Source organism: Meles meles, chromosome 7 (genome assembly GCF_922984935.1).
Source record: "Meles meles chromosome 7, mMelMel3.1 paternal haplotype, whole genome shotgun sequence".
NCBI lineage: Eukaryota > Metazoa > Chordata > Mammalia > Carnivora > Mustelidae > Meles > Meles meles.
Window position 1 is genome coordinate 74,099,510 of NC_060072.1, and position 15,796 is coordinate 74,115,305.

The 15,796-nt window shown below is 41.5% G+C and overlaps 1 protein-coding gene and 1 long non-coding RNA gene across 2 annotated transcripts; both read left to right on the forward strand.

Annotated features, from left to right (window-relative positions):
• The first annotated feature begins 11,293 nt into the window (after positions 1 to 11,293).
• On the forward strand, positions 11,294 to 13,112 carry LOC123946629 (cationic amino acid transporter 3-like). Its single transcript, XM_046012221.1, is given in 4 exon segments — positions 11,294 to 12,074; positions 12,077 to 12,192; positions 12,194 to 12,900; positions 12,902 to 13,112. Coding segments are annotated over 4 exon segments (1,794 nt in total). The 5' UTR covers positions 11,294 to 11,314.
• An 88-nt stretch (positions 13,113 to 13,200) lies between these two features.
• Positions 13,201 to 14,441, forward strand: LOC123946630. The gene is made up of 2 exons (XR_006819639.1): positions 13,201 to 13,506; positions 14,173 to 14,441. It is a non-coding gene; the product is annotated as an uncharacterized LOC123946630 (long non-coding RNA).
• Positions 14,442 to 15,796: the final 1,355 nt, after the last annotated feature.

Sequence of the window (15,796 nt, forward strand, 5' to 3'; positions counted from 1 at the left end):
TATCCCATCATGGGTTCTATTTGTATTTCTCTGAGGATGAGTGATACTTAGCATCTTTTCATATGTCTGCTAGCCATCTGGATGTCTTCTTTGGAAAAATGTCTGTTCATGTCTTCTGCCCATTTCTTGATTGGATTATTTATTTGGGTGGTGTTGAGTTTGATAAGTTTTTTATAGATTTTGGATACTAACCCTTTATCAGATATGTCCTTTGCAAATATCTTCTCCCATTCTGTAGGTTGTCTTTTAGTTTTGTCAATTGTTTTCTTTGCTGTGCAAAAGGTTTTTTTATCTTGATGAAGCTCCAGTAATCCAGTTTTGCTTTTTTACCCTTGCTTCTGGAGATGTGTCTGTAAGATATCACTATGCCTGAGGTCAAAGAGGTTACTTGCTGTGTTCTTATCTAGGATTTTGATGGTTTTCTATGTCACATTTAGGTCTTTCATCCATTTTCACTTTATTTTTGTGTATAGAGTAAGAAAGTGGCCCAGTTTCATTCTTCTGCATGTTGCTGTCCAGTATCCCTAACACAAATTTTTCTAGAGACTGTCTTCATTACTTTGGATATTCTTTCCTGCTTTGTTGAAGTTTAGTTGGCCATAGAGTTGTGGGTCCATTTCTGGGTTTTCTATTCTGTCCTGCTGATCTAGGTGTCTGGTTTTGTGCCAGTACCAAACTTTCTTGGTGACTATGGCTTTGTAATATAGCTTGAAGTCCAGAATTGTGATGCCTCCAGCTCTGTTTTTCTTTTACAAGACTACTTTGGCTCTTTGGGGTCTTTTGTGGTTCCATACAAACTTTAGGATTCTTTGTTCTAGTTCTGTGAAAAATGTTGGTGGTATTTTGATAGGGATTGCATTAAATATGTAGATTTCTTTGGGTGGTGTAGACATTTTAACAATGTTTTTCCTTCCAGTCCATGAGCATGGACTGTTTTTCCATGTTTTTGTGTCTTCCTAAATTTCTTTTGTAAGTATTCTATAGTTTTCAGAGAACCGATGTTCAAAAATCATAAGATACCTAGGAATAAATGTAGACATTGATTTTATCATTAGGTTCAGGTTACACATTTTGAGCAGGAATATTATATAAGAACATTGCTAAATATAATTAATACGATGTAGGCAGGGAACACATCTTTCTCCTCTCCATTGTGTACATAGCATCAAGCACTAGGGCTGGCATTTAGAAAGTGCTTACTATTTATTGAATGAATGAATGAATGATGAATGACATTAGATTTTCACTGCTACTTAGGTCTATTATTTTTCTACTTGAGTACAGGAGAATGAGCAGCCTTCTGCTATATTATAGCCCCATTTTTATAATACCTCTTTGAAGGTTGAAGGTAACCCAAGACCTCTATTAAGAGCCCACAGAAAGGGAAGTAAGAAGAGGAATACGATGTGAGGCAAACGGTGAAGTCTCTTTGCTCTAAGGTGTGTGGTGATCATATTATGTTGAGAGTGGAGGATGAATAAGATGGTCCTCAGCTGGAAAGAAACAGCAAAAAGAAAATAGAAGTTCATGGCCTGTTGCCTTGCTGAGAGAATTTAGTTATTTTGTTTTCTAGATTTTACTATCTTTCTCTCCCCTCACTGCCAATGGAATCCTAAAATGCCATTGTGAAAATTCATTTTTATTTCTTATCCTTTCCCAAGAGGGACAGTCCCATGATTCTCTCCTCTACCCTCCATCTCCCACCAACCCCCTCCCCACATATAAGCATATATTTTCTAAAATTTATATTTGGTGGTTAGGCAGCCATTCATGCCAGATTATTTGTAGTTGAGAAACTATATAATTCCTTGGACTTTTTATTTGGGTGTAGAAGCTTTCATCCTTGTTGCCCAGAGAGGTGAGCTTATGAGAGGTATTTTTAAAACATGTTTAGAAACATGTTTTCAGGCTTCCCTTTGACGATCTATTTCTCTCTTGATCTGAGTATTTCAGATATTTCTGGCTGTCCTTGCCGAGGTATCTGGGGCTTGGGACTGGATTCATCTATTTAATTCTGCCCTTGTGAGTGCTTGATTCACATGGTTTCTGTCACCTTTCTAAGAGTCTACCTATCTGTGTCTTTGCAGCCCTTAATTTCACCAAGTTCCAGAAAAAAGCACTGTCTATCTCCATGTCAGCTCTTGATTATCCACAATACTGGTGGGAAAAACCTAAAGTAGTGAATGACACTAAAATGACTTTTGTTTGATTTTCAAGTGATGGAGTCCTGCTTGGAGATAATCTAGACTATGAGCAGCTTCAGTTAAGGCAATTGGTCATCATCTTATGAAATGAATATGAAAATCGATACACCACATGTGAAATTCTCAGTTTCTCTATGGCTTCCATCACATCCGAGTGACAGGCAAAGTCCTCACAGTGATTCTCAGACCCTCTTGAAGGATCTGGGTTCCTGCTTTCTCTCTGACTTCACTCCCTACTGCTTTCCACTCACTGTATCCTCACCCCCTAGGACTCCTTGTTATTTCTCAAAACCAGCCAAGTGCCACTTCACTCCCATTAGGATGTCTGCTATTAAAAAGGAGAGGATAATGGAAAGTGGGTTGCTTGTGCATTGCTGGTGGGAATATAAAATGGACAGCCACTGTTGAAAAACAGTAATGTGACTTCTCAAAAACTTACATATATAATTACCATGTGATCCACAATCCCACTTCTGGGTGTATATCCCAAGGAATTGAAAACAGAGCCTTAAAAAGATATTTGTATACCATATTCATAACAGCATTATTCATAACAGCCAATAGTTAAAATAACCAGCATGCCCATCAGTGGATAAACAGATAACCTGGATGTGAGGTATACACACCATAGAATATTATTCTTCCTTAAAGAGGAAGGGTATTTTGATATCTGCTACAACATGGATGAACCTTGAAGACATTATACCCAGTGAAATGAGCCTGTCACAAAAAGATGATATTGTATGATTTCACTTACATGAGTACATTGATTAGTTAAATTCATAGAGACTCAAAATAGAATGGTGTTTGAAAGGGGCTGTGGAGAGGGAAGAATGGGGATCTACTGCTCAATAGTACAGAGTTTCAGCTGCAGAGAATGAACAAGTCCTGGAGATGGCTGGTGGTGAAAGTTGTACAACAATGTGAAGGGTAGTTGTCTTGGACCACCCATTTTAAAGTCAGAACACCCACTACCGAGCACATCCTATAATTTGCTTGCTTTCCTTTTCTCTGTAGCACTGATTACCAATTTAATAACACAATATATAAACCTGTTAGTAATATGTTTTTTGGATTTTTTTTCTCCCTACTGCAAAAATACAAGCAACATGCATGGAGGAGGTTTTGTTTATCCTTACTTTATCCATAGTACTAACTAAATAGGGAGCAGTTTATTTGTTGAATTAATACATGACAGACCATGTTTGGCCACACTCTTCTAGACAAGGCACAAACAAAAAGAGAAAATGGGAAAATTACATATTTCATTTCATTTTGTAAACTATTTTTTTCCCTTGAATATGAGACTCAGGCCCAGTTTCCATGGTGGCTTTCATTCATTTAATTTCCTATGTTTTCCTGAACTGTTTCCATGATGGAAGTGCTGGTTACACATGCACCACACTTAGGATTTTTTCAGAATCTTGCCCTGAATGCAAAGCCTCTATTCTTATATTCCTGATCGTCTCTTACCAGAATCCAAGGCTGCATGAGTTAGGACTTCGGAACTCTGGGAAACTCCATCTATCCAAAAGACTTCATCCTTGCTTGTTTTGGAGCCACTGGTTAGGATGGCTCTGGAAATTCTTGTCTTGAAATTTTAAGGAGGACGAGAGTATTTATACACTTTGGGAGTAAGAAAGACCTGTGCTTGGATATAGAGGATTAATATAATCTCTGGAGAAGGTGCATTTATAGTCCATGTCTCTGAAACTTTGAGAACTTGAAAACACTTACTTAATGGCATGATTAGCCTTCCTCTCAAGTCTTCATCAAACTTCTTTCAAAACAATTGATACCCACACTATCTTTGAAGCTATTCAGTAGAGGCCCCAGGCCAACATCCTGATTGGCTGGAGCATTAACTCCGTGGCAGTTACTGCCCTGGAAAAATGTTTTGAAAAGGAAAGGTCCATAGTGAGCTCAGTACCATTATTAGAGACAGAGGAGGGAACATAATGACCTTTAAGACTAATGAGATTGGGAGATTAAGAGTCATTTATGGTTTGTCTCCCTCCCAATCCCATCTTGTTTCATTTATTCTTCTCTTATCCCCCTACCCCCCCATGTTGCTTCTCCATGTCCTCATATCAGGGAGATCATATGATAGTTGTCTTTCTCCGATTGACTTATTTCACTAAGCATGATACGCTCTAGTTCCATCCACGTCGTCGCAAATGGCAAGATTTCATTTCTTTTGATGGCTGCATAGTATTCCATTGTGTATATATACCACATCTTCTTGATCCATTCATCTGTTGATGGACATCTAGGTTCTTTCCATAGTCTGGCTATTGTAGACATTGCTGCTATAAACATTCGGGTACACGTGCCCCTTCGGATCACTATGTTTGTATCCTTAGGGGAGCGGGCTATGGACATTGGGGAGGGGAGGCGAACCATAAGAGACTATGGACTCTGAAAAACAACCTGAGGGTTTTGAAGGGTCAGGGGTGGGAGGTTGGGGGAACAGGTGGTGGGTGATGGGGAGGGCACGTTTTGCATGGAGCACTGGGTGTTGTGCAAAAAGAATGAATACTGTTACGCTGAAAAAATTAATAAAAAGGGGAAAAAATTAAAAAAAAAAGACTAATGAGATTGGGTGGGGAAGGCTGGGAAAGCAAGACAGCCTCCTCTTCAGGGAGTAGATTGTTGGACTTGACAGGAGTTCTTCCAGGAAACATGGGATGGATCTTTTGTTTTGGAGTTGGAAGCAGCTCAGAGACTTAGAGAAACACAAGGAGGAGGTGGGAGGGAAGGAGGAGCCAGGGTCATTACGGAATCCATACAAGCTGCTTCATGTTCCCTGGCCCCTGCCTGCGTTTCTTTAATCACCTCCCATGAGCAAGCACCTCTTTTGGGAGAGACTATTTCCCATGAATCTGAGATTCACAGACCCAGGTCCCTCATTAGGAAATGTCCTCAGGACACTCCTGAAATACATGATAGTGCATGTTCTAGTTTCCTGTTTATACCTCTCTTTGGCCCTTTCTCTCTTTCCAAAAACAAAACAAAACAACACTTCTTCAAGGAATCTCAAGTTATAGTCGTTATTCAATACATCTATATATTCATTTTCTCTGTTTTAAATGCCTCTTTTGGTTGCTTGTTACAATTATGAGCAGATCCTTGTCCTGTGTAGGGAGGATTGGAGATGGGAGTGTGGAATCCAGAAGGAGGAGGTATTTAGATCCTGTCCCTGCCCTCTGGAAGCTCTTAGAATATAAAGGAATGTAAGGAACACACTCAGGTCACCAGCTGACAGGGAAAATTAATTTCAGCTGGCCATCAGGATGGGTAGTAACGGCTAGTGGGAAGGGGAGGAAGGCTGGAAATGTGGATAGGTCAGTGTGGCTTAGGAAAGGCTTCCTAGATGCAGGAAAGTTGTAGAATAGGGCTAAGAGAGACTGCAGGGTCAAGACTGGCCAGAAAGGAGTGAGTAGAGCATCCCTGGCAGGGGAGGTCACTTGCTCTGGCCACTGGCTCCTCCCAGGAAGGGTAAGTCAGGATGTGAGGAGCTGAGTTAGGAAGGAGGTGATGTATCTGAAGGTAGGGGGAGAATTAGGGTGGGGCTCTGACAGTTGGGTCAGAGAGCTTGGACTGAATATAAACCATTGGAATAACCATAGATTATTGCATAAGAATCTGAACATGGTATTTGAAGATGATGTTTCTCTGTGTTGTTAGAAACTGGATTTGTGGTAGGCTCTCTCAGGCTTTCCAAACATGGGTGTCCTTTCTCTTGTGTATATTTGGTTGTTCATTTGTTTGTCCTGCCTGCACCTGTTGGAGTCATAAAAATGATTATTTAATTCCCAGATGTTTTGTTCTTCAGGTTGCTTCTCTGGAATCTTGATACTTTTTCTGTAGGCCCACTTTCCCTCATCTTCATAAAATGAGGGAAGAGCACAAGGACCACCCTGCACAGCACAGTTGAAGGAAAATAAACTGTAAAGCATTACCCCCTCTTACCCTGCCATTCAGATGGTCCTCCTCTAGGATTCCTGCTCAGTGTCCATGGATGCACTTCAGAAGAGTGTATGACTTTTTTTTTTAAGTGACCCACTCAGAGGGGTCTGTGATTCACAAATCTTGAAAACCACTGTTGTGTTGTTGAGTGGCAGATGGCTGCAGATGGTTCCCATAGAGAAAAACATGGCAGAAGCATCCTTAGTTCCCACTACAAGAGCCTCCAAAGACAGTCGAAGGGGATGGAAGAGAGAGGAATTGGTTTCAGCAGGAACTAGTAGTGGGGGTACCCCATCTTTCCTGTTCTTCACCCTCTTTCTAGCAGGTATTCCTTCTTTGTATTCTCCATATCCTGGCAATTATAGGATTCCATTTCCATTTTCAATTTCAATCAACTGAATATCTGTCATTTACCAGGTTCTATACAAGGTGCTCTAACAACATTGTCTCCTGCAATCTTCTGTTGAACCTGCAGTGCACAGAATGGAGTCAGTCCCTCCCTTAGTCGTGGCATGTTTGCAACATCACTTCCTGTCAGGCCCCTTTTCTTTCTTTTTATTAATTTTTATTTTATTTTTTTATTACACCCAGTTAGCCCCTTTTCAATACGTTTTATTATCCTGTTTCATCCTTATCTCTATTCACATTTCCCCTCCTCACTAGAGGCTCTTTTTTTAGTTATTTAACAAATGCTGCTTCAGTCCATATTTTATGTTTGTTTCAGATACATTCACCTATTCAGCCACTACAGTGTCCTTTCTGAATTCCACTAAGATTGTGCTTCAGATGGTGCCTCAGTGACAGTGCCACCAGCAGGGTGTATTAGTTTGTATCTTCTTAGGGAATTCTCATGTTGATCCAGTGAGGGAGGTTAAGTAAGGTTCCTAGTGGTTGAGTCATGGAGATATTGGGAAATTAGAAATTACCTCTGTTCATGTCATCATGAGGAAGGGCCAGGGCTCATATTGAACATTTCTGACCAAGTATTCATTGTTGTTCTCTCTACAGTACTCAGTACTGCTTGTTCCAGATGAGACATCTGTAGACAGAGATACTGTTATTATTAATGTATTGACCCTTGCATTTCTAGATGCCTGATTCAATTCAGTGAGCCTAGGATCCCCATGTGTCAGCACTAGCTTGGATGAAGGTGTCTAATTAGAGTCCTTAGCATTTCAATAAGGAATGAGACTATTTTCAGTTTCTCATGAGGGAGAACTAAGAAGCTCAAGCTTTTGTGGATGACTTTGAGCCAGAACATTTATAAAGACTGGTTGATTGCAGTGTTTGGTTACTTTGGACCATTTTCAATATTACATACTTGGTACATGATATTAAGTCCGTATGGTTTGCTAGGCACCTAGCTACATACATACAGACATCATTACACTTACTCCACATAGCTGGCATGTGAGGTACTTACTTTTACTCCCATTTAACTGTTGCAGAAACTAAAGCCCCAAGAGGTAGACTAATTTAACCACAAGTCACTGGGTGTGAGACTTAGGTGTGATTTGAACCTGAACAGTCTACCTACAGAGCCTTACTCCTAACTATTGAACTGCACTGCCTTCTTGTGAAGGAAGCTTTTAGAATCTCTTCCCCTTGAACTTGAGGACAATCTCTTGTCAGTTGGGTGATTTAGGGCAGTCATGGGAAGTACAGGGCTTGTGGACAAGAATCTCCAGAGGGAGAGGATCTAAAGTTGTAAAATGTCTCCAGGTATCTAAATTATACCCCTTCACCCCATCCCTCAAATTGAGAACCTCTGATTTAGTCTACGGCCATACCACCCTGAACGCGCCCGATCTCGTCTGATCTCGGAAGCTAAGCAGGGTCGGGCCTGGTTAGTACTTGGATGGGAGAACCTCTGATTTAGGATATCCTACCTGGATTATAGGACCTCAGCATGATGCCTTCAAAAAAGTAGGGATTCTCTAACTTGGTGTGGGTGGTTGGTTGCCAATAGCCTCCAGGAACCTAATATTTTTAAACAAGTGTCCTCAAAGGCTGATTCTTTATCATCCAGTGTGACTCATACCTGCCATGCATGATGGGCAGTCAAGGTTATATCACAGTATCCATCTATCACACTATCCATTTTACTCGACTTCCATAAAGAAAGTAATACCATGTATATCTCTACATGATCCTGAATTATGAGGATTGCTTGGCTACAAAGTAAGTGTCTCAATGTCCAGTATATAAGAATTCCAGATTATGGCCCCTGTCAGGTTTCTTTTCTCAGCATGGTCATTTGTTCAACAGATATTCGTTGAGTACCTTCCTCTCAGTCTGATGGAGACCAGCAGCTGACCTGGAATTTGGATACAGTAAGATCAGTGACACATGGTGGAAGCCAGGTACAAGGAGAGCACATAGGAAGGGCAGCATAAGGTTCAGTGGCGGCTTCCTGATGAAGCAACTGCTGAGCAGTGCACTGAAAGAGAAGTGGGGGTTAGTTAATTGAAGGGACCAAGAAAGCAGTAGAGGCAAGGGAACAGTGTGAGTGTTGAATTTCACTGCTGGAGCAGGAACTGGGCAGGGGATGGGGCTGGAGGAATAAGCACAGATCATATTATGAACAAAGGAAAGAGTATGAAGGAAGGGGAGTGTGAAGCCTTGGAAGGGTATGAAGCCTGGTGGTGGGTTGGGGAAACCTCAGTGTAAAAAGTTCCCATGAGTTAAGAATTGACACTCACTATCTATCTCCTGTGCTTGTTTGTAAATCATAGCACTGGAACTGGTGAGTGGCAAATAAGTAGTCTAGATGGATTTGTAGACAGAAGGTCTGGCCCATAATCCAAGGGTTCTTTTTCATCATCTATAGAGTAGACTTTCCAATTTTGACTGATATTTCTGTCTTTAAAAACTTCTGAGAACATTTTGCAAAATTCTCTTAAGCCTGAAGCAAGAGTAGGGAGGAGAGTGGGGGCTGCATGACTTTGCTTACTCTGTTCTCCACTTCTCATTTCCTGGGCATTGCTGTGAATTGTTCATCCAGAGCCTTGCTCCCCTTGTGGAGGGGGGCATCTGAAGAGAAGTAGGAGAGAAGGAGTAAGAGGGAATCACACACAGGATTCCTTCATTAAGAAAACATTCAGATAACATCTGCATGAGTTAAAAGTAACTTCTGAAAAATTCATAGGGAGACACAAGTGAGTGAGCTTGTGAGTTTAATACAAGCTCACAAGCTTGAATTAATACAAGCTTAATACAAGCTCACAGATCAGGGCAGATTCTCCAAGCCCCTGGCAGCTGACACCCCAGATGGCATAGGGTGTGTATAGAGCACAGTGTGACCAGTGAGGAGACTGCACAAATGAGTTCACCTTCTCTGCTGGAACCCAGAGAGGTTCTGGAGGAGGAGGAGACTGTTAGGGCCAATTTAATGTTAAAACCTGTTTAACTATTAGGGTCTGCTTAGCCAGAGCAAATCCATATTGCCTAGGTAGCCATATTGCTGTTTACATCCACAGACTTCATTCCAGGAATAAATGCCCCAGGAGTTCCTGGTATGGTTTGGGTATCGATTCCGGGAGTAAACTCCTTAACAATAGAAGCCACATACCTTGGGTCTACAGTTATGCCCTATAAAACCAGCCTGTGAGATCAGGAGGGGGGTCACTCTCTTCGGAGGGGGCCCTGGCTGGTCAGTCTGACTTCTAATGCTTGGCATAGAATAAAGCTCTACATAACTTTCACTTTGTCTCAGTCTTGTTCCCCTGGCCGGTCAGTCTGACTTCTAGTGCTTGGTATAGAGTAAGGCTTTGCATAACTTTAACTTTGTCTCAATCTCCTTCCTTTGATAATGGACCCCAACAGAGACAAAAGGAATTTGCTTGGTTGAGAGCAACTGAGCTAGGTGATTCATTTCTTTTTCCCCTACCTATCACACTGCCATTTTGAGGACATGAAAAAGGCAGTGAATTTCTGTCTGGTTGTTTTGGGTGAGTTTTACTGAATGCCAGAAATCACAATATAGCCTCTCTGTCTCCTCTCCCTTCTCAGTCATGGATCATGGGTTGGCTGTTGCCCCCATTTCTCCACTGTTTCCTTCCCAGACAGTCTGGTCCTCTCCTTCAGGTGGTGGTGAAGGTCCTGTGCCTTTCTCCCTCCTCTTCCAAGTTCACAGTGCCCCAGTGGGCCAAGTGGTAGAAGGGAAGGGGTGGATTGTATATTCTTGGTCATCAGTAGAGCTAAATAGATGATGTGGAATGGGGAAAAGGAGGCCAAAGTGATTGTAACTTTGGGTAGCAGATTTTGGGGCTAAGAGTTTTAAGGCAGAGAGAACTAATATTGGTATTTAAACTCCGATGATATATAAGGAATGGGTCTATAATTGCAAAGAGGCATCTAGTCCATGAATTAAGGTGTCATAACTCATGCTCAAGCAGTGGGCATACATCCTGCATGTGAATTCTTGCACAATACATCCATATCCTGTTGTTTATTACCTAATTAACAAAGGAAGCTATGTGACTCATGAACTCACATTGGATTATGTTATGTGGAGTGTAAAAAAGGAAAATGTTGGGGTTCTTAGGTAGCTCAGTTCTTTGAGACTCCAACACTTGATATCAGCTCAGGTCTTGATCTAGAGTTGTGAGTTCAGGCCCCATTTAGGGCTCCATGCTAGGCATGGAGTCCACTGAAAAATAAATTAAAAAACAAAAACAAAAACAAAACCAGAATATTGGGAGGTATTTGGTACTTTTTCTGGAGGGAAAGCAGGATTAATTTTCTGTGGTGTCTTTTGGTGTCCGTTTCTGTGATACTTGGGCTGCAACAAGTTATATGCAAACTTTGATTCTCAGTTGATTGGTTGAACACCATTGTTCAGTAAATATCTATTGTTTCTATAGGCATTCTGGAAGGATAGCACATACCAGAAGAATCTTGGAACACTGAAAAAATAAAATTAAATTAAATTAAAAAAATTAAAATATCCAATAAAAATTTTAAAAGGAAAAATAAAGGAAGAAATAAGAAGCAGCAGCTCTGAAGCCTGAGTGAAGGACCCCAGCAGTCCCCACCCAACTTGGCTTAACTCAGCCTCACTTAACCAGATCCAGCACCCTTGGCTGTCTGGGCTTGTTACAGCTCTCTGATCCTTAGAATCTTCTTCAATTCCAGCTAGAATGCTGCGTCAGGTGGTTCACAAGTTTGGTCAAAACCTGGTACGCAGACGTCTGCTGGAGAAAGAAGTGTATGAGTTTAAATCTGGCATAAAACTGAGCACTCTGGATTTAGTGGCCCTGAGTGTGGGCAACACAGTGGGTGTCAGTGTGTACTTCCTGGCTAATGAGGTGGCCAGTAATCAAGCAGGACCATCCATTGTGATCTGCTTTTTGGTGGCAGGTCTAACATCACTGTTGGCTGGGCTGTGCTACGCGGAGTTTAGTGCCCACGTCCCCCATTCTGGCTCAGCATATCTCTACATCTACGTCACTGTAGGTGAATTCTGGGCTTTCATCACTGGCTGGAATCTCATCCTCTCCTTTGCTGTTGATACATTCGTTGTGGTCCAGGCCTGGATCTTAACTTTTGACATCTTCATTGGGAACCGGATCTCTGAGACCCAGCAAGAGACCATCTCACAATATGTTCCCCAAGTCATTGCAGACAATCTACACTACTTTTTTGTCATCTTTCTGTTTTTCTTCACGGAACTGAAATATGTAAGTCGGCATGGGTTCCTCAGAGTGTTTGAAGTGTTTACATTGGTGAAGCTTTTGGTTCTCAGCTTTTTCATCATCTCTGCCTTCATTAAGGGGGACCTACAAAACTGGAAGCTCACAGAAGAAGACTACATACAGGTTGGACTCAATGGCACCTCTCGCTTGGGCCCTCTGGGCTCTGGAGGATTCATGCCTTTTGGCTTCCAGGGGATTCTCCGTGATTACCTACCTGTTTCTATGCATTTATAGGTTTCAGCATTATTGTTACCAGAGTCAAAGAATCACACAATCCCAAGCGTTCCATCCTCATGGGCATTGTGATTTCACTGCTCATCTGCTTTTTTGTTGTATTTTGGTGTCTCTGCAGCACTTACACTTATGGTTCCTTACTACCAGCTTCAACCTGGGAGCACCTTGCCTGAGGCATTTCTCCATATTGGCTGGGTCCCTGCCTACTATGTTGTAGTTTTTGCAATTTTCTGTAGTATTTTTGTTGGCATCTATTGGGGCTTTATGTTCCCCATACGTCAGATGATACACACAATGGCAGAGGATGGTCTCCTGTTCCCAGTCCTTTCCCGGTTCACTGACAGCACATATGGCCATACCCTGTCCATTCTGATCCTTGGCATTATCACAGCAATCATGGTAATCTTCTTTAGACTCACTGATCTTCTGGACATGAGGTCAGTTGGGACCCTGGTATCTTATTCCCTGATAGCTTTTTGCATTCTTACCGTCAGGTACCAAATTGAGAGGAGGAAGGAGGAAAATGAAAAAGAGTTGCAGGAGGAGAATGGGGGAAATGTAGCACAGATGCAGGAGGAGACTGCACCTGCAGCAGAGAAGCTGACTCTACAAGGACTATTTTTTCCAGGTAGCCCCACCCCCACTCCACTCTCTGGCCGGGTTGTCTATGTTTGCTCCTCACTGCTTGTTCTGCTGATGACTGTCCTCTGCCTGGTGCTGGCCCACTGGCCAAGTCTGCTTTCTGGAGATGCAGGGCCGATCACAGTGGTTGTGCTGCTCCTGATGCTCATCACTGGGAACTGGGGTCATCTGGAGACAGCCACAGAACTCCTCTCCCCTTTCCTTTAAGGTCCCTGCTCTGCCTCTCCTCCCACTCCTGAATATCTTTGTGAATGTTTGCCTTATGATGCAGATGTCAGCTGGCACCTGGCTAAAGTTTGGTGTTTGGATGCTGATTGGGTTTGCTATCTACTTCTGCTCTGGGATCCAGCAAAGCCTGGTAGCTTAACCCTGCTTATGGACCCAAACACTAGACCTTGAACTCAGCAGTACCAGTACATATTTGGCTTGAATCATCACACCTGAGTGCAGTTTGGTCCCCTACAAAATAATGGGAAGTATTCCTGAGCACATGGGAATATGAGCTCCTATGAGATATTGGTGTGGGAACACTAATAGAGCTTCATATTTATGGTACAGCGAAGGATGTGTCTTTGCTCCCCTCCACCCTTATTTTTACTTTCTTCTCTTCAATTGTGTCTGTAGCTGCTTACTGGCTTTTACAGAATTGGTATTAGAAGAAACTTGATAAAATATTTTTCTTTTCTTTAGTTAAATATTCACTAATGAAGGAGATATCCTTTTGGTGGAGTCAGTAGACCATGACTCTTGCTCTCAGGCCGGTGAGTTTGAGCCCCACATTGAATGTAGAGATTACTTAAGAAAACTCTGAAAACAACCTGAGGGTTTTGAAGGGGCGGGGGTGGGAGGTTGGGGGAGCCAGTTGGTGGGTAATAGGGCACATATTGCACGGAGCACTGGGTGTTGTGCAAAAACAATGAATACTGTTACACTGAAAAAATTAAAAAAAAAAGTGAATGACTCTAAAAAAAAAAAAAAAGAAAGAAAGAAAAAAACATCCAGTAGCAGAATTACTGGGTCATATGGCAGTGCTGTTTTAAACTTTTTGAGAATCTTCCACACTGTTTTCCATAAGGTCTGCAACAATTGATATTCCACCAACAGTGCATGAAGATTCCTTTTTCTCCATATCTTTTCATGTGTCTGTTGGCCATCTGTATGTCTTCTTTGGAAAAATATTTATTCAGTTCCTCTCTCCATTTTTTAATAGTTTTTTTTTTTTGTATTGGCTTGTAGAAATTCTTTATGTATTTTTAGTATTAATCACTTATTGATATATTATTTGCAAATATCTTCTCCTATTCAGTAGGTTGCCTTTTTTTGTTGTTATTGATGGTTTCCTTTTCTGTATAAAAGAGGTTTGTTTCATGAATTTGAAAAGATATATGCACCTCTATGTTTATTGCAACATTATTTACAATATGCAGGATATGGAAGGAACAGAGGTGTGCATCTATAAATAAAGAAGATGTGGTCTATATGTACATCCAATGGACTATTACTCAGCCATAAAGAAGAATGAAATCTTGCCATTTGTAACAACGTGGTTGAACTGGGTGGGTATAATGCTAATTTAAATATGTTAGTCTGAGAAAAACAAATGCCATGTTTTCAGTCTTAAGGAGAATTAAAGAAAAAAAAATCAAAATGAAAAAGAAAAATGAGACCAATGCAATACCAAAATAAATAAATAAATAACACAACAGCCTGGACCCCTAACTAAAGGGAACAAACTCGTAGTTGCCAAAGGGGAAATGGGTAGGGGAATGGGTGATTTAAATAAAGGGAATTAAGAGTACACTAATCTTGATGAGCCCTGAGAAATGTGTGAAATTGTTGAATCCGTGTGTTGTGCACCTCTGAGTAATACATCAACACTGCATATTCATTATATTTATATTAATAAAAAGAAAAAGAAGCTAGAAGAAGACCACAAAAAGCCAAAAATGATGAAATATGGCTTCTGCATTTAAGGAGCTTATATTCTAATACAAAAGGTAAAGCATAGCTGTAACACAAAGTAGAACGTGTTGTCATAATTAATATAATTGAATATAATTGAATCTTGGGAATTCAGCATGGAGGATGATCATTTGTGCCTGGTACAGAGGTGAGGGTTGATGGTGAAATTAAAGGAGAACTTGTAGAGGGATGGCTTTTGAGCTGGCTCACTTCAGGGATGGGGATTTGCCACATCTGGGCAGCAGGGAGAGATTGCAGGCAGAGAGAGCACCAGGATGAGAAGCACAGGAAAATGAAGCTGTGTTCAGAGCATAGTGAGTGGGCTGTGTAGCTTGAGCCTTGGTTGTGTGAGGGGAAAACAGAACATGCACAAGTGACTGGAGGCAGAGCTCTCCCCTGGACACAAAACACTTTGACTTTGAGCCCACTGTCCATGCTGAAAATCCCTGGGTTGGTATTTCTTTTAGCAACATCTGCATTCTTGGACATTAAAGTTTCTCTACTGTTGTCTGCTTTGTTCCACCTGCTCAGAAAGAGCACAGCTGAAGGCCACATGTCCTGGGTTCTGGGCTTTTTTCCACAACAATTAGCAATGTGACTTGAGGAAGCCACTCAGTTCCTTCCATGCTCTGCTTAGTTATGTGTAGCAGGAGAGGTCACAACTGATCCCTTTCTCAAGTTACATTTCCTTAAAATATTCTAGGATTCCTCTGGTTCTTCTGTCCTGTTATTCCCTCAACTAGGACTCCTTACTGCAAATGATCTGAACCTGTAACCTGCCTACTTATCACTACAACCCATTGTTGGAGCTGTAGAGGTCCAATAAATAACACCCCATTTCCCCCTCCTATGTTAGGAACCCATTGATAATCATGACATGGTGACAGCTGACTAAACTGTCAGGTGTAGATCTACACCATTGTTGACTTGCTAATCCTTCATCATTAAATTAAACAGAATTACTCATCACAAGTAGTCTGAGTGTCCCTTGCCTACCACCACAGGAGAGGGACTTTTTTAGTTAGTTTTTCTCCTGTATGAGCAGGTTGGATTGCATATGTCCAGTGGGCAGGTTCGTTCTGGAAAAAA